This window comes from Haliotis rubra, unplaced genomic scaffold (assembly GCF_003918875.1).
Source record: "Haliotis rubra isolate DU_JTF1 unplaced genomic scaffold, ASM391887v1 Scf197, whole genome shotgun sequence".
NCBI lineage: Eukaryota > Metazoa > Mollusca > Gastropoda > Lepetellida > Haliotidae > Haliotis > Haliotis rubra.
Genome location: NW_025765969.1, coordinates 1,010,466 through 1,035,089, shown reverse-complemented (window position 1 = coordinate 1,035,089; position 24,624 = coordinate 1,010,466). Strand labels below are relative to the sequence as shown.

The 24,624-nt window shown below is 39.1% G+C and overlaps 1 protein-coding gene across 22 annotated transcripts in view; it reads right to left on the bottom strand.

Moving 5' to 3' along the window:
• LOC124275005 (zinc finger and BTB domain-containing protein 49-like) overlaps nt 1-24,624 on the bottom strand; it is an 86,463-nt gene that overhangs the window by 41,102 nt on the left and 20,737 nt on the right. The window contains exons 2-3 of one of the 22 annotated variants that reach the window (XR_006898166.1): nt 3,495-4,187; nt 2,964-3,199 (exon numbers count right to left, since the gene is read on the bottom strand). The exons of 12 other annotated variants lie outside the window; for them this stretch is intronic. Coding sequence is in view for 9 of the 10 variants with exons in the window: in XM_046710418.1 (XP_046566374.1) it covers nt 3,820-4,187 (368 nt within the window). In the remaining variant the exon portion in view is untranslated. Of the gene's footprint in view, nt 1-2,963; nt 4,188-7,451; nt 7,790-9,879; nt 10,295-11,933; nt 12,566-13,127; nt 13,947-15,492; nt 15,984-16,662; nt 17,001-20,351; nt 21,270-22,916; nt 23,223-24,624 lie in introns of those variants that run through there. 9 more of the 22 variants (XM_046710439.1, XM_046710441.1, XM_046710418.1 and 6 more) reach the window with 9 other exon arrangements.

The window sequence follows — 24,624 nt, the reverse complement described above, 5'->3', positions numbered from 1 at the left end:
ACCATTGTCAGAATCCCAGATTCTGAAAGTGTTCCAGATTATACCATTGTCAGAATCCCAGATTCTGAAAGTGTTCTAGATTATACCATTGTCAGAAACACAGATTCTAGTGTCCTAGACTGTATTTTCTTGACTAGCAGCAGCACACCCATCAGCCAAATGTTTTCTAAGTGATCTCTGGAACCGATACACCTTTTCACACACACATGAATGAGTCATGTTCTGATGGATGGACTGCATGTGGATGCGTTTGCTATCAAGCTGGGTGAAGGTTTTACCACACTCCTCATTGTATAGGCGTGCCACTTTCGTTGGGTGACCTCTCCATGAATATAGGACAGGTTTTCTCATGTTTCCGAAGGTTCCTTGTATACACGAAACTGTTCCCACAAACACAGTAACAGGCCTGGTTCTCGTGTATAGCGGCCTTGTGCCTCTTCAAATCATGCGAACGGGAAAAACCCTTCCCACAATCACAGGTGAAAGTCAGCTTCCTGTGAACTTGGTCAACGTGTCTCCTGCAGCACTTAACCGAGCTGAACATCTTGCCACACTCTGTGCACTGAGGAGTGCCGGGCCACTCCATGCCTGGAGTGTTTGAGTGTGACTCTGATAGTCTAAACATGTCTGTCTCCAGTAACTTTCCTTGTGAGTCAAAAGGTCTAATGGTACTGTGAAGTGGGTGTTCGGGCCAGAAACCCACCAGGGCCTGAAAGTAACAAAAAGTCAGGATGACAATCTTGGAAACCATCCTGCGCGTGGATTTGTGGTCCTTTAGGAAGAAAGTCAACCCTGGGACAAAAGAACATCCACCAAAAACAAGTCTTTGTGTTTAACGATAATTATACCAATAGTAGATACGCTGGTCTTTAGAGTGAGTCATTTCCAATGGAAACACAATGCCTTTTAGGAAGTGATCAAATGTAACATCTGAAAAAGAGTAATGCCAAATAAAGTGAGCTATTTCCAAGCTTCAGGTGAAACCATCTGATTTTCTTGTACAGGGAGAATTAAGTAACTTTAGTGATGCAGAAATCAAAACACGATAATGATATATAATTGTTCCCAGTCATGAGTGAGTGACTTTGGTTTTACGACGCTCTTAGCGATATTCCAGTAATATCACGACAAGGGACACCAGAAATGGGCTTCACACATTGTACCCAAGTGGGGAAATGAACCTGGTGTCAGCGTTACTGTTGAACGCCTTAACCACAAGGCTACCCCACCACCCCTGTTCCCAGTCATGAGTTGGCGAGTGAGTGAGTCTTGGAAGAGTGAGTGAGGCTTACTGGTGCCTTGACCAGTATTTCAGTTATATTATGGTGTGTCAGCTTCATGTAGGTGGACTTTCCCAACTGATGTAGTTCCATTTACCACCTTGGTGAAACACATGAATTCATTAATGGTGCAGACAAAGAAGCCTAACTTGGGCAATCGAGGATTTGAACCAAAGAGCACTGGTTTCTGGCACGATCTAAGGAAACAAACTGACACCGACTTAAACATGATGCACTCACAATTTGTTTTTCTAGTTTTGTTTAAACTCAGATAAATATCGGCAGTTAAAAAAAAAAAAAAATCTAAAATTTGATCTTATGCTTTTCCAGTTTATTTTTCATTCTGAATGTAATACATATGTTTAAACAAAGAAACATAAAAATCATCACATAACTGGCGGTGGGGTAGTGTTCTAGTTTATATCTTTGTCAGAAACCCAGGTTCTGAAAGTGACCCAGTTGACTACTCTATCAGAAATCCAGATTCTGAATGCCTTCGAGTTTCTCTCTTTGTCAGAAACCCAGATTCTGAAAGTGACCCAGTTGACTTATCAGAAACCCAGATTCTGAATGCCTTCGAGTTTCTCTCTTTGTCAGAAACCCAGATTCTGAAAGTGTCCTAGTCTATCTTTTTGTCAGAAACCCAGATTCTCAAAGTGTCCTCGGCTATATTTTGTTGAGCAGCAGCACATCCTTCTGCCAAATGTCTTCTCAGTCCTCTCTGGTACCGATACACCTTTCCACACACACATGAATGAGTAATATTCTGATGGATGGACTGCATGTGGATGCGTTTGCTTACAAGCTGGGTGAAGGTTTTACCACATTCCTCACACTGAATAGGTTTGCCACTTTTGTTGGGCGGGTTATTCCTGGTTGGGGGATAGTAAACTGATCTTTCACTTTGACTTAATGCATTAGATGGGTCTGAACCAGTTGGCAGATAATTCCATAGCTCTCCGGACTTTGTGAGTTGGGTTGGCTTGAACTCAGATAATAGCGATTGTCTGAAACAGACAAAAAAATAAATTCTATTTCTTGCTTGGCGTGGGTTGATGAAACAATGGTGTTTGTCCTTAACAAATAAATGTCATCAAATGATCAGACAAATTCAAATTAGCAAGTTGAGGAACAGAGACCACTTGAGCCCAACTAACCATAACCCAAGTTATCTCATACATGCACTAACAAAGATGCCGAAACTGTGATCTAAACACATGTCTGACTTTTCAATCACAGCATACACCTGATGAAAGAGCAAAATTAGCTCTGAAAGGTCGAATTAGCTCTGAAAGGTAGTATAAAGAATAAAAAAGAAGTCATTAGCTATAAAAACGTGTCATGTATTAAAGACACGTCTCTTGGCAGAAGATACCTAAAACAGAACCAAGAAGGAAATAAAGAATGTAACACTTTTCAGAACAAAACTGAAATATTTAAAACCAATGTTTACTTGTATTAAACTAATAATTAATTTCCACACCTCCTCAAAGTAAGAATTTCAACTTCTCTTTAAAAACCAATCTGAAGACAGGTGATAATTAGTTTGCCTCCTCTGAAATCAAAATCAAATTGTATCCTTAAGGGTAATACTACAGAGTTAATGTAATGTCAATCCATTTCAGTTTTGCAAAATAATTTGCATTACTCCCAAACAGCTGAAAAGTCAAACCAGAAAGTCAATGCCTCACATGTACATTTATTTCTCACAAACAGGACAAAATATGTTGTTGCTGCGGATCTAGAGAACAAGTCATGGACACTTTCAAGCTGCCTGCAACCTTGTTCCTCTGAGGATTGTTCTCTACGATCACCTCACTCTATGTTCTTTTTAGATATCTGCGGTACTTGTACACCTTCATGAACACTGAGGATGTGCTGATTCAAACAATTCATGTTCTTGGAAATGTTCATGAGACCTTGACATCAACATCAAAACAAGTTCTTGAAAATTAGTCAATGGTCAGTTCTGAGATCTGAGGCACTTGTTCACCTTTCTAAACATCAAGGTTATGGTGATACAAATGGTTCAGGTTCTTTGAAGGACCTCGCAAGATTTGACCTTAACATCAACGACAGTTATTCCAAGGACTGTTTTTCCTTACAAGTCAATGTTCTGTTCAGAGAACTGATCTTCTTGTACACCTTCTTGAACACTCTGGATGTGGAGATTCAAACTATTGACTTTATATGAAGGACCTAGCAAGATATGACCGTGACATCAACAACAGGTATTCTTTGGACCGTTTTCCTTTACCACCAGCCAATGTTCTGTTCAGAGATCTGATGTACATGTACACCTTCCTGTACACAATTGATGTGGTAATTTAAACACTTCACGTTCTTGGAAAGATCTAGCAAGATTTGACCTTGACAAGGACTATCCAAGGACTGTCCTTTCTGACCACCTCAGCCAACATTGTGTTGTGCTTAGCAAAACTCCCTTCCCACATAAAATACCCTCTGGCAAATTCAATAATTCAATTCTTTTTGGAATGAGCTCGGCACATTTTCACATTGTAATCAACAAAACTTCTTCCTAAGATGTTTCTTCCTGACCTCTACAGCCATCGTGCTGTTTGTGTCTCCGCAGCGCCCGTCGATACTTATACACCTTCCCACATACACATGGGTACACAAGTTTCTGATGCACAGACTCGATATGTATTTTCTTGTTGACCTGCTGGGTAAATGTCTTCCCACATTCTTCACAGCGATGAAGCTGGCTGGCAGCTCCTTTATAATAGTCAGGGGTGAAGTCAGAAGGGTTTGGACCAATGGCAAAAGCCACTGACTGCATGATGTCAATGGCAGGTTGGGACTGTGGTGCCAGCGGGTATGTCCATGACGGACCAATCTGAGAAGTCCTACTCAACTGGCTGCTGGATATCAGGGAGAAACCATTGTCTGAAAGGAACAGAAAAGGAAATCTAGTTCCGTGAGTGTTCAGACATATCATTTATGCAAGTAATCAGTGAAAGTTCCTGGAGGCTGTAAAGTTGCTGATAACAGACACGATGATGAAGAATGAGTGTGTGAGTTTAGTTTTACGCCGCTTTTAGCAATATTCAAGCAATATGATGGCGGATGACACCAGAAATGGGCTTCATACATTGTACCCATGTGGGGAATTGAACCCGGGGCCTTTGGCATGACGAGCAGACGCTTTAACCACAAGGCTACCCCACCAACTCTGTTGACGAAGAATTCTCCTTATAATAATCAAAGAGCATCACAAAACTTTCTCAAAAGTTTGAGAACTGGGTTAAGCTGTTAAAAATGGTTTTGCGATCGACAAGAGGACATTTTCAATTTGACAGATGTGAGAAAGACAATGTCCAATGCTGTTCCATACGTGACTTGTACCAGAAGATCCTGTGTTGAACAATTGACTTGCGTTTGCATGTTTTTGTGATGGTTCCAGCTTTTGGGCAGGTTATGCTCACCAGTTCATTAACACATGGCACCATAACTATCTGCTAGTGGTTCATGAACAATGCTCATGATACAGTCTAAACTGTACAATCGCTGCTTTTCGACAGTCATTTCTTGTGTCTGGGAATTGATTTGATGGATTTCTTGCTGGATGTAATCTCTCACTCGTTGAAACAATGATGCACCCCATATTTCCACGAACATATTGCTAAATACATCCCTGTGTAAACTAGAGATGTATGTGAATTGAATGTATAATCATCTGAAGGTAACACAGCTTTTCATGCAACACCATAAATTTATTTAGGATTGGAAGTGTCCTTGGCATGCAAATTCTGAAGAAAAAACCCTCTCACTTTCTTAAGAACTTGGTACTTTTGGTCCCTGCCTGGCGCTCGGCATTAATGGGTACAACAAGGACTGGTCGGCTCGGTATAATGTGTCTGAGTGGGGTATTCATGCTTCACTGCGGCATGGTATCTCAGTGGGCTAGCACTATAAGAGCAGCTTCAGTCTGGGCTAGTACAAGCAGCCGCGCATACACATACACACGCATGCACGTTGTCATATGAGCGAAATATTCCCAAGCACGACGTTGAACTGAATTTCACCTCACCTCACCGTCTTAAGAACTTGCGACATTTCTGTAACCACAGTGGGAAACAAACACAGCCTTCTACAAAATCAGCAAATATTCCATTAAATGACAATACTAATCGACTCATTCAGCAGAAAGAGTTCACTGTCTTAGATCAATGGGAAATCCCATATTGTCTTTCCACCTCATATGACCTTGACAATTGACCTACTTTGGAGGGTTAGTTAGATCTTCACAAAGAAAAATGGTATCTTAATTTATCAATATTAGAATTTCACAGAGGGCATTAACCATATCTCTGTTAGTATACCAAACAAGTCTGTGGGATAACTCAACAAACAAGATTCAGTTTCTTGGAAAAGAAACTTATTCGTTCAGTGATGAGATAATCTTTAGGATCGTAGCTAGAGTGCATTGGTATGGTGAGTCATAGAGCTTATTTACCCTAGGTGGTGCAAGATTCCGGCAGCTCAATAGTCGATATTAACAATATCATTAATACGTGGATTTGTTTATCATCTGGATGTTGTGCCAGCCAAGGAAACTGAGAAACAACAAACTCATATATTCTTTAGATTGGTTTATTTTTCTTGTTGAAAAATGGTACAAATTAAGAAACTGTGAAGTGTGAATATTCCTGGGCTAAATACTCAAACACCGTTCTGGCAAAAAAAGAATCGTTCTATGTCAACACCTTCCTTATGCTGAATACAAAAATAGCTACAGATGGCATAATTAATGTTGTGATTAAATGCTTCTCACTATATAGTATAAACCTGAAGGGTGCTTCTCTATTTCCTTTTATATAAGACCTAGACATGGCTTTTCCCAGGTTTTAATCCGAATAACCTCTTCCCAGGTTTGACTTTTTGTAAGTAAGACCTCTTCCAAGGTTTTACTTTTCCTAACTCTATATTAACATCAAGATTCAAATTCAGATATGTGAGTGTTTGAAATCAATTGAAAAATATCGTCAAAGATCAACCTTAATGTGCAAATGTTTTCCCTAGCAGGATTGGAACCGCAACTCTCTGGTTATGAAGCGGATGCTCTACCTCACGGCCACCGGGCCAACAAAGCAGCCAGGGTTAAATTATCTATTTATAGTTAGGCCTACTGTCATTAAATTGATTTTATTAGCGCAGTTACTGTTACGTAGCTTCATTACATGATCATCTAATTATCCATCATTGACGGTTTATATGTATAATAAAGCACTCCTTCGCGGTTATGGTTGGGAAAGTAACACTGAAGCCCTCGGCCATGGGGTGGAGAGAAGTAAGACCAACGCGCTCTCGGTCATACTTCTCCCCACCCTCCGGTCTCAGTTCTTACTTTCCCAACCATAACCTCAGAGTCGTGCTTTATCCTACACATAAACTGTCTGTTGTTATGAGACACGATCTATGTCCATGCTGTATCACAGCACTCAGAAAACCCGTCCTGACCATGGAAGCCCAACTGGTTGTTCAACCATGATTTGTCAATATATGTAGTCATTCATCCATTCAAACTTGAATTGGATGGAACTAGACCTTAACCATCCTGTATGGAACAAGTTCATTAGTTTCTAACTTTTAGGTCCACTTTTGTTTGACAGAGTAGTAGCAGAGCCTGAGCAACCATCTCTGTCACAAAAATGATGATGATAATTGCCTTCATTCATTCTTCAAGTAAACAAAAGTTATTTTTCTTATTCAACTTCACTGAGCTTTCAGACCTGGTTGAAAATACTGAATTCTCTGAACTAATAAAACTTTCCTGAATTTTCAAAATTAATCAATCTTGAAAGAGTCCTCTGACCTACTTTAACTTTAGTAAGTTCTCTGACAAAACCATATTGACATCTAGTCTAACTGCAGATAAACCTTTAGTCTGCCAAGCAATAAACAAAAAATCTGGCAACCAGTTATTTCAAAGATGTGCTTGGTTCTGATGAAAAGAACCGCTCGTTCTGAACCTCATCTACGTATTGGCCAGTAAGATGCTACACGCCTTCTGATCTACGTATTTGCCAGTAAGATGCTACACGCCTTATGATCTACGTATTGCCCAAGAAGATGCTACACGCCTTCTCATCTACGTATTGGCCAGTAAGATGCTACACGCCTTCTCATCTACGTATTGGCCAGTAAGATGCTACACGCCTTCTCATCTACGTATAGGCCAGTAAGATGCTACACGCCTTCTCATCTACGTATTGGCCAGTAAGATGCTACACGCCTTCTGATGCCTCGTCAGGGCATGTTTGTAGCTATAGCTCTTCCCGCACACACAGTAAAACTTGACTCGGTCATGTATGGCAGTTACGTGGTGCCACCTAGAGCCCACATTAGCGAACACTTTGTCACAGTGTGGGCACGGGTAGCCCTGTCCTCGGGGGGCACATTCTCAAGGAAAGTGAACAAGTTGTTGCTCAGCATTTCAGAGCCTTGGCTCACTGAGTTACCATCGTAAGATCGGCCCATACCCACATCTGAAATTGATAAGAAAACAGTGTGCTAGTCCTGTGCTTTAACAATTTTACTGTCACAATTCAAGCAATATCAACAGTAACTTCAAAAGATTTAATGCTCCTGCAAATCATCCAATATCAAGCTATTAAAATAAAAACAATTTCAAGGTGTCAAGAATGCACCTACTCCTGCTGCTTTCCATTTCCTGATTTGTTGTAGACAGTTGGTGTTCTGATAACCTGCCAAAGATTTCTGAAAACTTTTATCTTGCATTGTCTCAATGAATGCATACAGAAGCCATTGCTGTCAGATCAATTTCTGTACCATGCAGTAAGGTACCTTGTATGGATAGTAAACTATGGTGAATATAGAGGTCATTCTTCGACAGTTCGATTACCTTTGTGGTTGTCTGGAGACTGAACTTTACAAAGTAACCACCAACAAATGAGAGATTGATGACCTTTGTGGTTGCGTAAATTGCGAACTATAGATAGTAACCTCCTACAAAACCAGTAGATCGATCGATGACCTTTGTGGTTGCGTAAAATGTAAACTATAGATGGTAACCTCCTACAAAACCAGTAGATAGATCGATGACCTTTGTGGTTGCGTAAAATGTAAACTATAGATGGTAACCTCCTACAAAACCAGTAGATAGATCGATGACCTTTGTGGTTGTGTTAAATGTAAACTATAGATGGTAACCTCCTACAAAACCAGTAGATCGATTGATGACCTTTGTGGTTGCGTAAAATGTAAACTATAGATGGTAACCTCCTACAAAACCAGTAGATAAACGATGACCTTTGTGGTTGCGTATGTGGTTGCGTAAAATGTAAACTATAGATGGTAACCTCCTACAAAACCAGTAGATAAACGATGACCTTTGTGGTTGTCGTAAAATGTAAACTATAGATGGTAACCTCCTACAAAACCAGTAGATAGATCGATGACCTTTGTGGTTGCGTAAAATGTAAACTATAGATGGTAACCTCCTACAAAACCAGTAGATAGATCGATGACCTTTGTGGTTGCGTAAAATGTAAACTATAGATAGTAACCTCCTACAAAACCAGTAGATAAATGATGACCTTTGTGGTAATGTGAAGCACCGACTGAAGATAGTAAGCTCCAACAAAACTGAGAGATCAATGACCTTTGTGGTTATTTGAAACTTTAACTGAAAACAGTCACTTCCAACAAAACTGGCAGATCGAAGACCTTAATGATTATGTAAAACACAAAGATTTAAATTGGCAAATCTCTGGACCAACATGTTTATTAACACTCAGAAATGCTTTCCAGCATCATATATTTTAATGTAGCTAATAATCTTGAAAAACAAAATATAGCTATTCCGTGTTAAATCATTCTTAAGGACTAATAACAGAAAAGTAGTGTTTTATATCAGAAATAACATTCGTTTCACTTTGTCCTTGTGACCATTAGATTTCAGCAAAAAACTAAAACTTCTGATTTACCCCATACTATGTCGGAGTCTGTCAGGTCAAGCACTAACATGTTCGGCTGCCCCCGCGAGGTTGGTAATACAATGAATATTTCCAAAGCAGGTATTCCACGCTCTCTCACTCAAGGAGGGAAAGGAAGATATGACAGAATTAGTGTTGGGAATTGGTTAAAATCTCATAATTGATGATTGGTTCATTACAACCGATCAATCATCGAAAATAATTGGTTAGCGTCATTAATGAAATTTTTTAATGCAAATAAAAATAAGGAAAAAACATGCAGTTCTTTGGGGTTTTTGTCGGCAAAATTTCACATCTTTAAAGGATGACTAGTATGTTAGGAACATAAATTTCTTGGAGTCTTTAAGATAAATTCAATCATGACTTGAAACGAGCTTGTAGTGCTTATGAAATGTAACAGATAAAACCAACCTTGTGAAAAATATTGTTAATGAAACAAGTGTTCCAGAATTGTTTGTGTTCAATTATGAGAAAACATGATCGATTGCTTGGTCGTTTAGTCACTGCGACCAATCTTCGATTATTTCAATTAATCGGACCACCACTAGACAGAATTCTTTTCCTTTTGCTCTGATTCTGCAGCAAGACTGCCTAGTGTGCCAACAGTGTCGACTGCTACGACACTGGTCCATGTCGTCTGTTACTTGTAGCTCTTATCCTTCTGTTCTGATACTGCACTAAGAGTGTCTAGTGTGCCATTAGTGCTGCCACCTACAACACCGTTCCATGTCTGTTCCTTGCATCAGGTAGCAGGTGGCAACATGTCAAAGAAACATGTCTTCTTGTGGAACAGGAGAGACTGATGATATTTATAGATCTTCCCACAAGCACAGGGATACAGCCTCTTTTCATGTATAGATTTGACATGGTTGCGTCTTGCCCCGTAACTGGCAAACACTTTGTCACAGTGCGGACATGGTAGCCCTCCCAGAGATTGCTGGGGAGGGGGAGGCTGGTACGGGGGCAGAAAGTGGGTTCGGGAAGTGTCTGCCATATTCTGAACACAACTGTCACCATCCCTGCCATAACCAACATCTGAAAGTAACAAAAAATCTTCTTTCCATTTTTTGTTGAACATTTTCCATTGACAAAAAATGCTCATACTCTATTTGAAGTATGACAAAATGAGGAAAATGTTCTAACTATTGAAAATATAATGAAAAGAAATGTAATGCTTATGATCAAATCAACACATGTCAAGTTTTGGCCCTCTTGGGACAAGCATATCTTCCCAAAGAATTCAAATACTCAGGTTTACTGGAAAGTAGAAAGGCCTCTTTTTGCTTGTTTTAGCATGTAAATAGAGAAATTGTCGGTTGAAGCAGTCACAAAAATTATGTCCCATGCTCATTCCCCACTTGTACAATATAATCCTGCATTTTTTTTTATTCAACTACTGACTTGCCTTGTGCTTGTGTTTTTGACATGTGCCAATGGTGGAGCAGGATACGCTCACCCTTTCGTTTACAGTATCATCACTCTTTGATAGTGATTCATAAACACCCAGATGCAGCTGGATTCATACAATGGATGCTGCCTTCAGCAGAGTTTTCTTGTGGCTATGGAAAGGGTATATTTGGAACAGTATTCCAGTTAATATACAGCATGCCTGTTCATTTCGAAGAAAGCCCAAGGGGAGGTAACCCTTATCACTACGGCGACACTGACAGCACAAATATGGCTGACACAAGGTGTAGGAATACAATGGCATGTTCTTGTTCAATCCCATCATGGAATCCTTTCAATTCCTCCTGCAGTGAACACAATTATCACAGCAACATCAACAGCAATAACTTCATCTACAAAGGACAGGAAGGATGGTAGTGTTGTGGAGGTATTTATTTGTTCCTTTAACAACAGCAGTATAAACACATGGTACATAACACAGTTTGAGTCGGGACATTTTTCTGTCCACATTTCTTATCTTTGTTTTCATGGCATATACTACACAGAAAAAGATGGAGATCACAGACACTCATCATGCATCTTGTCCAACTTAACTTCCTCCCTAATAATAGACATAGGAGAGAAATACAGAAACTAAACATATGGATTAATATTTCTTTTCAAACTAATGACTAACACATGGCTCTGGGACAATAGTAACTGATGAAATCTTTAAAATACATATATATATTTTTTTTATCAAATTATAATACACATTATTTTCTGATGATTGCATAAAAAAATAATTTCAAAATTATTTCTGAACACTGTGAAACGCTGCCATCCTAGGAATTATATCTTTATTAACCAATCATGGTTATGGAGAATGTTCTTTGTTCTGGATAGTCCAGATCGATGGGCTTGTTGACCAGCAGTGATTGATTGATTGATTGATCCCAAAACCTTGGCGACAATGAGACACCAGTGCATCAATCCACGCACACTGTAAACACAAATCCTATAAATCTCACTCAACATAGCCAATCCCAAATGATCCCTTCAATATAAACTCATCCACCTCCGCTAGCAGTAAAACACAGATGAGCCAAGTCTTCTGAGCCTGGGTTTGCTATCAGAAGCTTATCAAGTTGCTAGTCTTAACACTCAAATATCCGAATCACCTGACAGGGTTAGAAATTACCCTCTAGGAAATGTCACAATTCCTCTTTGAATACTGCTTGCCAGACGTCAGATATCTCCACTGGCATCAAACCTCTGATCTCAATCAAACCTGTCAGATACCCAGATCTCCGAAACACCTGACAGGGTTAGAAATTGCCCACTACCTGATGTCAAATGTGGTCCACAAATAAATGTCACAATGCCTCTTTGAATACTGCTACTATTGGACGAGCAGACGTCAATTTCAAACCCTGACCTTCCAATACATATGCTACACAGACACATAAATGATGTTACAGGTAGTCCACATGGAAATGTCACATTTTCTCTTTGAATACTGCTCATCTTGGATGAGCAGACGTCAATATTACACCCTCGCCTCTCAGTAGATATCACAAAAATGGTTTCATCCACACATCGGACAAGACTTCCTGTGGTGAATCAGACCTTGTTGGTAGGCATACACCTTTCCACAAACACATGTGAATGACACTTTGTCGTGGACAGTGTTAACATGGTTCCGCCGAGCTCCTTGACTAGCAAAGACTCGTTCACATTTGGAACAAGGAAATGTCCTCCCACTTAAGGCAACGTTCTGCCGTCGAGGCTGCCTTGGAACAACAAAGCTACATTCAGAATAAGTATTCTGGAAATAATTCTGATCCTGACCATTTCCATCGTCATAATAGGTTCCACCTGAACTTTGCTGATTAAACCCCATTGATGTGCTGTACTCATCTGAAAGCAACAAAAGCAATAGATTATGTTGCTTCCAGACCAGTATAGAACTAGTTGTAGGGAAAGGACAACAGTAAGGAAGTAATCCATGTCCACAACACCTTCACAAAAAGGTTTCCCTGTATGCAAATGATACGCAAGATCTGTGTCCTTATCACAGGGGTTGAAATATCCCATAGCCCGACACCCGGGACAAGTCAGTTTTCATTTCGAGCAATGAAATAATGGTATCTTACTTGTCCGTGGGCTACTAGATAATTTCCACTTATGGTTTCAAAGTGCACATAAACTTGGGATTTAATTTCATATCTGCTCAAAATGCAGCTATTAAATTTTGCAAGGATAATAAAGTAGAGTTATCTTTCTTTGCTATTTATCACTTTTCAATAAATAGTCCAGTAAACATTAACATCAAATACCATGTTGATTTATTCTTTCAAAATTACATCACCATAATTATGTCATAAAATCAGGGCAAGTGGACAATTAGTCAGGACAAGTTACTTTCTTAAAGTCACTTGCCCTGTGGCAAGCGGCTTTTTAAAAAAAAGTTGAACCCCTGCTTATGAACACCTAGCAAGTTATCAGTATCCACAGGATCTTCATCAACAAGGTTTCACTGTAACTAAATGGTACGAAAAGGCTTCAATGTCCAAATGGCGGGTATGATACCTAAAACCGCATCTCATGCATTCCTGTTTAAAAGTACAAACTGAAAAACATGCTTTTCATGGAAATGTCTTTTCCTGAAAACTGCATTTTACCTTCTTAAATATTATGCTCAGAACAGGATGAAGTGAAGTTTCTCGACCCAATCAAAAAGTGTTCAAAGGCCCTACAGAACAAACTGTTCAAACAACCCAATCATGAATCTGTTCAAAGGTCAAAATCAACAGTTCAAAGGACTCAGTCACAAAATGTTCGAAGGTCCAGATCACAAAATATTTATAGGTCTGAATCATAAAATGTTCAAAGGTCGAGTCAACAGAGAGTTCAAAGGCCCCTTATCTATGACTATCATAACTCCATAGCATCATCTGATTTGACTATCATAACATTATGGACACTAAGGACTGGACAATGGACATCCTTTTCAGTTTGAGACCCAGAGTCAAGTGTCTGCACACATTGAACATGACTTCCGATGATGCAGAATTCCCTGCCGATAGGCATACACCTTCCACACACACACACGTGAACTGCACTTTATCATGGATGGCTACAATGTGATTGTGTCTCGCGCCATGACTTGCAAACACTCGTCCACATTTCGGACAAGGAAAGGATTTATGGGACCGAGAATGATAATCTTGGTGACCCCTGTAGATATCCCCCTGCCCATGATGACCTTGCTGAGCAACACTCTCGTAACCAAGCCAACCTGAAAGCAACAAAAAGTCAAGTCTAGAACAAGTTGCTTCCAAGTAGCCTGGCTGTTATATTTATCCCATTGTCAAATGTTCACCAATCTCACTGAAATCATTCATAGACCTTGCTCAGGACAACCTTTAATTCGACCAATCAGAGTGCTGCATATACACTGTGAAAGAGCACAGACGACTGATCTCTTTTCCCATCATGCAATCTCAAAAGATTAACACAGGGCATTACAAATGAAACCACTATCCATCTCTCACTTCACTTACATTTGAAATGAAAAAAGTCTATTAGAAGCAGTGCCTGACCACCTATTGGACAGTCTAGAATTTATTTACATACTTTTAAGACTTAGTCTACAACAAAACTTGTCATGCTGAAACTAGAGCCCTAAAGCTCAATACATCTGATTGTCCAATGTTCACAGAGCTCCAGATAAGATTTAGCTCATGTGGGTACTGTACTCACTGTATTTTTTTGGAGTGGGTATTATGAATGTTGAGTGGGTACTTCTTTTTCTGTTACCCACTCCTTTCAAATATGTGCGTATTTCAGTCATTTTACTCACCTAAGTATATGCCATTGAGTAAGTTTACTAAGCAGGTATGTTCTGCCTTATGTCATACCTAATCAAAACCAACTTAAATATAATGGATATGATTTCATAAAAAATCACTCATCCTATACTGACAGTACAACACTTGTCCTATACTAACAGTACAACTTGATAGCAATCGATGTCTTTTTCATTACGCAAGCGATTTTTATAAATATATTCTGTACGCATGTTTTAAACTCTCTGCGTATCTAACATTTTAAATGCGTAATTGGTATGCAACAATTATTTTTCAATGCGTAATTCTATGCGTATTTTACCCGGATACGCAGCTTATCTGGGCCTCAGGTTCACTTTTGGTTTAAGCAAGAAAAAGTTTCTGACCTGTCCAGAAATGTCCTCAGGTATTGTGTTGAGGTTGCGAACATGGAGATGTGACATAAATCAGACCTTATGTTTACTTCACAGATACAAAGCATGATTTCTGCAATGTGGACATTAATCCTGTTTTAAGATAAATGAACACTACCCACTAATCAAGTTCTTCAAGAAGCTTCTCCAACCCATTTATACATGGAACCCTCATGGAATTGTGCCAACTGATGTAGTTTCATAGTACCTATGTGAACTCTGTCCTATGTACATCTTATGGAACAGCCATCCATCAGCTTGAGAATTCCGAGTGAGTGAGTATAGTTTTACGCCACATTTAGCAATATTCCAGCAATATCTGGGCAGGGCACACCAGAAATGGGCTTCACACATTGTACCCATGTGGGGAATCAAACCCCTGTCTTAGGCATGACGAGTGAATGCTTTAACCACTAGGCTACCCCACTGCCATTAAGAATTATAGACAAGAGCATTATTGCTAGTCTATCATACAGACCCTGAAACAAATATATCCAAGAAAGCCCATGCAACTCTAGAATATGTGGCAAGTCTGAAATGAAGAAAGTCTCAGGGCTCCTTTTCATTATATTTTATTTTTTGAAAACTATGAACTGTTTTTTTTCTTCTGTAGAATATATTCATTTCAGAGACTAGTTGTTTGTGTAGATTATTGCACACTCCTACAGAAGTATTATTTGAATATTTGGGAAAGTTACACCAATTTTATATATCAGGTTCCAAGTTTGCTTGCCATGTGCACAGGGCACGACTTAATGTGTTTAGACAGACTTGGTTGATACTTGTACACACGGCCACACACACAACCAAATGTCTTGTTCTGGTGGACAGCCTCGATATGATACAGCCTAGCACTATAGGCCGTGAAAGTCTTGCTACACTCGGGACAACAGAATATCTTTTTAGCTGTGTTGTTGTGAGGCGAGGGACCGAGTTCGAGCCCAAGCGACAGGTTAGAAATGCTCTGAAGCGGATCCTGGTGCACGGTTGGAAGGAAATGGTTTAGGGACAAGTTTCTGGCTGGGAACATTAATGTGTCCCTGAATCCATGTATTGTGACAGCTCGTCTCTCATCTGAAATCAACAAAAAGGATCTCTTGTGATCGCTCAAGGTTTGGGCTTAAATTTACGAACAACCTCCACATATTATAAAACAAGTACTTGACAAATGCCGGGCATTTTGTTTGTTATTTAACGCCTCACTCAGCAATACTCCAGCAATATGTGGTCTGTAAATAAATCAACTGTGAACCATCTAATCCAGTGATTGACATCATGAGCATCTATCGTCGCAATGAAGACACGGTAAACATGCATCAACCAAGTCGGTGAATCTGAGGATATTTTGTTTGGGACCTTCTCCAAATAAAACATACCATGAGGCCATCTAACCATCCATTTAAACATGAATCATAAACATTGTTCCTGAAAAACAGTGCATCCTCCACCATCATCCATAAAACAAAACACTGATAAACATGTGAAATATCCAAGATTTTAAATTATTTATCCCATCACCATGCATACATTTTGAATGTAGACACATATGTACATAGTTACTTGTCATAATATATTATGCAAGTGATTGTGAATGAGCATTGTTTTATCCACCGTTCAGGTGGGGGATACAAGAAAAAACTTCAAACAATGTTGCCAAAGGAGAACGTAACCTCAATTTCTAGTAAAGTAAATGCTTCATCCGTCTATTATCAGAAATATTTTCTATTTTAAAATGAACCTGGAAAAGTATTACCTATTGTCTACCTGCCCAGGTGTACAGTCACTAGTCTGCCTTCAGATGGACAGGACAGACCTTCTCATGGTGTAAGAGGGACGTGCGGTACTTATAGAACCTTCCACAAACACAGAAAAATGTTTCCTTTTTGTGAACAACCTGCATATGATTGAAGCGTGAGCCTCGAGATGAGAACACCTTCTGACACTGAGCACATGGGAAATATTCAGCCCTGGCTGCAGGATTATCAGTCCTTGGAACTAAATTGTCATCCCTGGCAATGCCTAACACCTGAAAGTGGTCATTCTGGAAGCGTTGGTATGTTGTGGACGTATGGTATGGCGTCTGTCTGTACCCTGAAAGTAACAAAAGAGCTGGATCTAGTCTCGTCACTGGTCTCACTAGTTTTCTGTTTGTGTTTTTAATGGATGATCTTGCAAATGGATGAAAGTTGAGTGTTGTGTTGCCCAGAATTCATCAACCTTGTCAATATTGAAGAAATAGTGTCAAGAGCTACAAAAGGCAGCCAGTACTGGTTATATAACATTCTCATTCAAATATTTGTGCACCCTTTTGCCCGTATTTATGATAGATGAAACAAACGGTCTCCAGATCTCAAGTTACAATTTGGCAATTTTTCAGTTATAAACCTTTAGATCATTATCCATCTTGAAGAGAAGCGACTTAACATTCTTTCAAAGCAAGAACATAAATGAGCTTGCTGACAGGAATACTCTGAACACAAACCACAGGTAAAATAACAGCAGTAACCAATCAGGATAAGATTAATTAATACTGGCCTTAACATAAAATCTGTCAAAATTATGTGCCATAATGAAAAAAACAAATGAATAAAACATATCAGTTTAGCATAAACTGTGAATTGATAATTTTTAAGTTTCTTTACTTGCATTTTAGAATTTCAGTGAAGTCCCCGAACATCTTACTGATTTCAACTATATTCTTTCAATGCGACATTTTGGTACAAGCTTCTTTGTCGGCCAACATATGATCATCACAGTATTGCAGAAACCTCAAGATCAAGGACAGCTTGTAAAATTGTGAAAAAAATAACAAAAAATCAGGTAACATGATTAAAACCTTTATTAAATTCAGTTTGCTAAATCATAAAATTATTTCCACACATGTTCCCAAGATACTGGTGATACTTCATCCAGTCTGTAGCATTCAACATTAACATGGATCATCTCCTCTAACTCAAATACAGTGAAGCTCCTTGTAGGTCAATGTTTTATCAGGGCTTCTTCCCCTCAAACATAATAACAGTAATACATGTAGTGATGTTTAATGTGGATACTGATAAACACACCAAGGAAAAGGAATTTTTCAAATTTTGTGAATTATAATGAAATTGATTTCTTTGTGAAATTCGGGGTGAGACAATGGGACAGGTGGTGCCATCATCAACTGGCTTTAAGTCCCACAAATAAAGATATGTTTTTAAGTACACATAAATTGAATTAAAAATACAATCATCTACGCAACAAATCAAAATGAAAACATGAACAATTCTTAATTTCTTGAGCTGGAGCACTGTAAACGTGCAAAATCATTATAGACTTGAGTAGGACTATTTGTATATTCTCTGGGATCGGAGAGAAAGTTGGCATCCTAATGGGCACCTGTTCCCAATACTTTGAGTGAGGTGAGTGAAAATGGTTTTACGGCTACCCCACTCGATTTTAAAGAATATTCCAGCAACATCAGAATGACTGACTGACTGACTGACTGAGGGGACAATATTCCAGAAATGGGCTTCACACACATTGTACCCATGTGGGGATTGAACCCGGGTCTTCGGAGTGACGAGCCAATGCTTTGACCACTGGGCTACCCCACAGCCCCCAAGGAAGAATGAGAATTTGCCATTTACATCTAACCATTCCAACAATTGTAATCAATAATCCTATTTTCTGTCATTTGTTAAACATCAAACTTCAACATACCAATCACACACGTTGGCCCTTAGCTATCATAAACTAAAACATACTCCCTCACCATTCAAATGGTGGTGTACATCATAAAAAGTAAGTCATAATAATATAATATATATAACGCTCAGTCTCTGAATGTATAACAAATTGACAGAAACAAACAATTCCTTTAAACTGAAAAGGAGCCCCAGAGAGATGGGAGATTAAAACCCTGAACCTGAGGAAATCTAGACTTGCTTCATTTAGGGCTTTAAGATTGCAGAAAGGGCAAGGGAGAAGGGAAATAATGTGGTTTAGGGACTGTGAGACAGAGTACAGATTGATTTTTGGACTCTCAAAGGTCAGATCTCTTCTGATCATGAATGAGTGAGTGAGGGACTTGAGTTTAATCCCACTTTGAACAGTATTCCAGGTAAATAATGGCTCACCTATCACCTTGATTTGAGGTTTAAGTCTGAAGAGATGCAGGTCTTCAAAGGTGTACCAGGAGGGTAAAACTCACCAGCTTGGGTATCTCACTGACAGACCTTGGAACATAATCAGACTGAACCAGGATTCAAACTCAGAATCATAGGGTTCTGGTGTGCTTACGGCACGAACTCTGATCATTAAACCAAGGTCAAACTTGCATCACATCTTCTTTCAAGATCAAAACATAAAGATGTTTGGTTACTTCTGACATAATTAACCAACAGACTCTGAATTGTCACAAAACATAAATATAAAAGTACAGATTCATAAATTATTCCAGGAGGCCAGGATAAACATGGCACATGCCCACAGCCATCAGATCCATATAGAAGTTTGGTTAAATGCCACTTGTTATAACCAAAACTATACCATACAATGTTTAGCTAACAATTACCATGGTTACTGGAGAAAAAAAGAAAGGACATTTATCAAACCAGGTGGAGCTGTTTCATTCCTATTAACAATATGTACTCAAGCATTTGAAATTACATTTTACGATTAGCAATTCCAATTGACTGTTACTTCATCCAAAAAAAGTGAAAAAACATCACTGTAGTTACACCAAATAAATATTTTTAACCAGTGGTCAAATATATGACATAACACTTGAAAGCGACATTTTCGAAAATACACAAAGTTGATACCTTAGATACACTGAAATACACTTTAAATCTGAAGAGACCATAGTAAAGATTTAGTCAAACTTGCTCAAACCCTCATAAACACCAAGATGCCATTGTACAAAACAAACGTAATGCTACAACTTTCGTAAGTCCATGTTAAAGTATGGGGGTATGATCATCTTAATGCTACGACTGTCGTAAGTCTATGTTAAAGTATGGGGGTATGATCATCTTAATGCTACGACTGTCGTAAGTCTATGTTAAAGTATGGGGTATGATCATCTTAATGCTACGACTGTCGTAAGTCTATGTTAAAGTATGGGGGTATGATCATCTTAATGCTACGACTGTCGTAAGTCTATGTTAAAGTATGGGGGTATGATCATCTTAATGCTACGACTGTCGTAAGTCTATGTTAAAGTATGGGGGTATGATCATCTTAATGCTACGACAGTAATAGAAGTCTATGTTTAAAGTATGGGGCTTTGGTATGGGGGTATGATCATCTTAGTGCTAGGATCGCCTTTGAGGAACAGGGCCCAGGAATGTACAAGATAAAACACTGACACAACTTGAAGGTTGAAAATGTGTGTCAATGCTTGGCAGTTTGTAGCTGTGTGATTGAAATTGGTTGAACACAATTTAGCTAAGAAAGCTTTGAAAGCATAATAGTGACATCAGGTAAGGTGGCAAACTGGCACTCGTGATCCCTACAAGCTCAAGACATGATGATCACAAACACCCAAACACAACCAGGGAGTCTGCGGTTTGAACCCACGACATTGGGTTTCTGCATGCCAAATATGGGAAAATGTGTACATGAAACTGCCAGTTATCCTTAATATAACCTCAAACCAGACCAACCTGTGTCTAACCCCACAGGTGAGAGAGTATTGTTTTACGTCACTTTTCGCAATATTCCAGCTTCACCCAACCTATGTGGGGAATCGAAACCATGTCTTAGGTGTGATGATCAAACGCTTTACCAGTAGGCTACCCTTCCACCCTGAAGAGTGAGTGAGGAGTTTAGCTTCACGCCACTATAAGCAATATTCAAGCATTATCACGGCTGGGGACACCATAAATGGGCTTCATGCATTGTATCCATGTGAGGAATCGAACCCGGATCTTTAGCGTGATGAGTGAACGCTTTAACCACTAGGCTACCCCACCCTGAAGAGGATGAACAGACAGAGAAAAGAACCATCACTGACAAGAACACGAACTTGCTTCACTAGATTCTGAAATATCTATCGATGCAACTGGGCGAGATATGTTTCACAAGTTTTCTTATGGTATGTCAGACTCCGCCTATGAGAATACTGTTTTCCACACACACAATGATATGTAACACCTTCATGGATGGCCCTCTTGTGGTAGTGAAGGCCAGACTCATCACTGAAACACTTCTCGCTCAAATTACACTGAAACGGTTTACGTGTTTTCTGAAAACCCTGGAGAATGTTCTCCACAAATTTTGCACCAAGAGGATCGTAAACCGGCCTTGAAAATCCACTTTGAGAAGAACCAATTGTAGGGTTGAGGAAAGATGCTGGATTCGTACTACCAGTAATATCTGAAAACAAGAAAAAACCCAGCTCAGTCACCTAAGACGACCATTTTGGACTCAACACAGCTAACACCGACTCAATAATAATTGGACATGCTTCCTGACCTAATTTCATGAATTTCACATTTGTGAACAGATTCATTCTGAAAAATAATATGTATCTAATCCAGTACTAAAATGGCTGACAAACTTATACTTCAATAATGACAAACTCCTCAATTTTGTGCTTAATGAAAATCAAAGGCCCTTTTGTACATGTTACATTTAGGGAATATAGATCATTGTTTTTCTGAGACAATCAATCATTTCACAAACACCATTCAGCATTGTGTATTTCATACCATTCAGCGAGGTCACTCAAATATCTTTTACACATTATCCACTAAGACCATGAAACATTCTATTTCAAATTTCCATATTTAGCCAAAGCAATATAAATGAGTGAGTATGGTTTTGTGCTGTTTTTAGCAATATTCTAGCAATATCACGATGGGGGACAGAGGAAACCGGCTTGACATGTGGAGACTTGAACCTCGGTCTTTGGTGTGACAAGCGAATGCTTTAACCACAAGGCTACCCCTCACCCCACCCCCAGAAGCTACAATAACAAGCCACTGGACCTAAAAAAGGCAGCTGAACATTCTTGCTCTTTGCAATATGTCAAAAGAACCTAGTTGTGTGGAAGAAGAAATCTTCAATCTGACTTCACAATTTCAAATCCGACCAACCTGTTTATCTGAGTATGAAGTATTCAAGCAACACCCCAATGTATTTAGTTCTTACAAAAATTGACATGGACAAGTAGAATGCTCCTCTTACTCATAAAAAAATCTCATCAGAAGGATGACGTTTCACAGAACTCATACCAACTCAGAGGAACCTCAATAGTTTAAACAGGCAGATTAACAGTGTAAATGCCTTTCCATGCTAATTGGAAGCCAGTTCACAACAAACACTGTTATATATTTCCTGTACCTCAGCGGTGAAGACTTGCCAGGAACACAGGGCAAGTCTTTTGATGGAAGGACATGCTACTTCTATGAACGTAAGTCTTCCCACAACGACACGTGAAGGTCACTTTTTCATGAACAGCCTTCTTGTGGGTGTATAAACCTGTTCTGTGAGTGAAAACTCTATTACACATTGGACATGGCCATTGTTTGTTTTGTGGAGCGCATCGGAACGAGTTGGGAAATTCTGGGAAATTCTGAGGCGAAAAGCCTGTGTGATCTACACCCATTGCTGACAGAGAAATCTTGGAACTGTCATATTCATGTTTATCTGAAAGAAACAAAGACCTAAAAAAGGCAGCTGAACATTCTTGCTCTTTGCAATATGTCAAAAGAACCTAGTTGTGTGGAAGAAGAAATCTTCAATCTGACTTCACAATTTCAAATCCGATCAACCTGTTTATCTGAGTATGAAGTATTCAAGCAACACCCCAATGTATTTAGTTCTTACAAAAATTGACATGGACAAGTAGAATGCTCCTCTTACTCATAAAAAAATCTCATCAGAAGGATGACGTTTCACAGAACTCATACCAACTCAGAGGAACCTCAATAGTTTAAACAGGCAGATTAACAGTGTAAATGCCTTTCCATGCTAATTGGAAGCCAGTTCACAACAAACACTGTTATATATTTCCTGTACCTCAGCGGTGAAGACTTGCCAGGAACACAGGGCAAGTCTTTTGATGGAAGGACATGCTACTTCTATGAACGTAAGTCTTCCCACAACGACACGTGAAGGTCACTTTTTCATGAACAGCCTTCTTGTGGGTGTATAAACCTGTTCTGTGAGTGAAAACTCTATTACACATTGGACATGGCCATTGTTTGTTTTGTGGAGCGCATCGGAACGAGTTGGGAAATTCTGGGAAATTCTGAGGGGAAAAGCCTGTGTGATCTACACCCATTGCTGACAGAGAAATCTTGGAACTGTCATATTCATGTTTATCTGAAAGAAACAAAAATTTGTATGGAAAATCTGGCCATGTTGTTAAATGATTTAACACCACTGCTACACATCATGTAATTAACAACAAACTACAAACTGTGGTAAATGTTGGATGAAGAAATAAGTCATATGGCTACTTGTTGAATAGCACCTTGGACTTGTGCACATATCACTTTTCTGTATTTCATCGTCTGTGACGTCATTAAACAATTGAACGTGACGTCAATGAAGAGGGCCGTCACGATTGCTTACCGTGTTTTACTGCATAAAGGTCAATGAATGAAATGGATAATAAAGAAATTATTACACTCACAGTGCCATATGACATACGAAACTTGCACAAAATTCAAAATTTCACACTCGTTTCATATAAGTCATATGGCACACTTGTGTAATAATCTTTATATAATGATCAACTAAATATTGAGTGATTATTCATAAATATTAGAGATGTAAATTTGAGCAAAAATGTCCCAAAGGGCCTCAAGAAATCAAGATATTTCACCTCACTGGTGAGTGTGGATACATTTAATACCGGATTATTTAACAAAGACAGTGACCTGTACATACTTTGTAAGCAGCCTTTGAATATAGTGAGTGAGTGAGTTTAGTTTTACGCCGCACTCTGCAATATTCCAACTATATGGCGGCAGTCTGTAAATAATCGAGTTTGGACCAGACAATCCAGTGATCAACATCTCAACTGGGAACCGATGACATGTGTCAACCAAGTCAGCGAACCTGACCACCCGATCCCGTTAGTTGCCTCTTAAGACAAGCATGGGTTACTTAAGATCAATATTCTAACCCGGACCTTCACGTGTACTTTGAATATAGACAAAACTTGTGTGTTATGTGTAAATTAAAATTATCCTTCATCTTAATAGCTTCAGTACAATATTATTGATGACACAATCATCAAATTGATAATAATTGATAATTCTAACCATTGATGATATTTCCAAATAACTATCTCTATAGCCAGCTCCACAGAATGTTTACACTGAGTTGTTGACTCGAGGTGTGATCAGGTTAAATAGGGTTAACTTTGCATTTTAACATTAATGCCCTTGAATTACGGCTTGCAGGGTCGTGTTTGTGACTTGACTGAACTAGTCTGCCAGGTATTTAGTGCTGGCTATTTGTGGGATCATTCCAAAGTTTAATCTTAGTACACCATTCACACACGACTTCAGGACCTTTTTTATTCCAATATGTGAACTACAAGGCAAGGCAACAATAAGTACCATCTTTTATAATCCTGGTATGACAAAGTAGGCAATGAAAACACAGTTCCTCGGCTCTGCAGAGTCTGTATCCACTAATCTTGTGTTGATCCACTGCAAAAGTTCTTGTGTTGAACAAAGAAACGACTGTACAAAGTTCACCATTAACACATAAT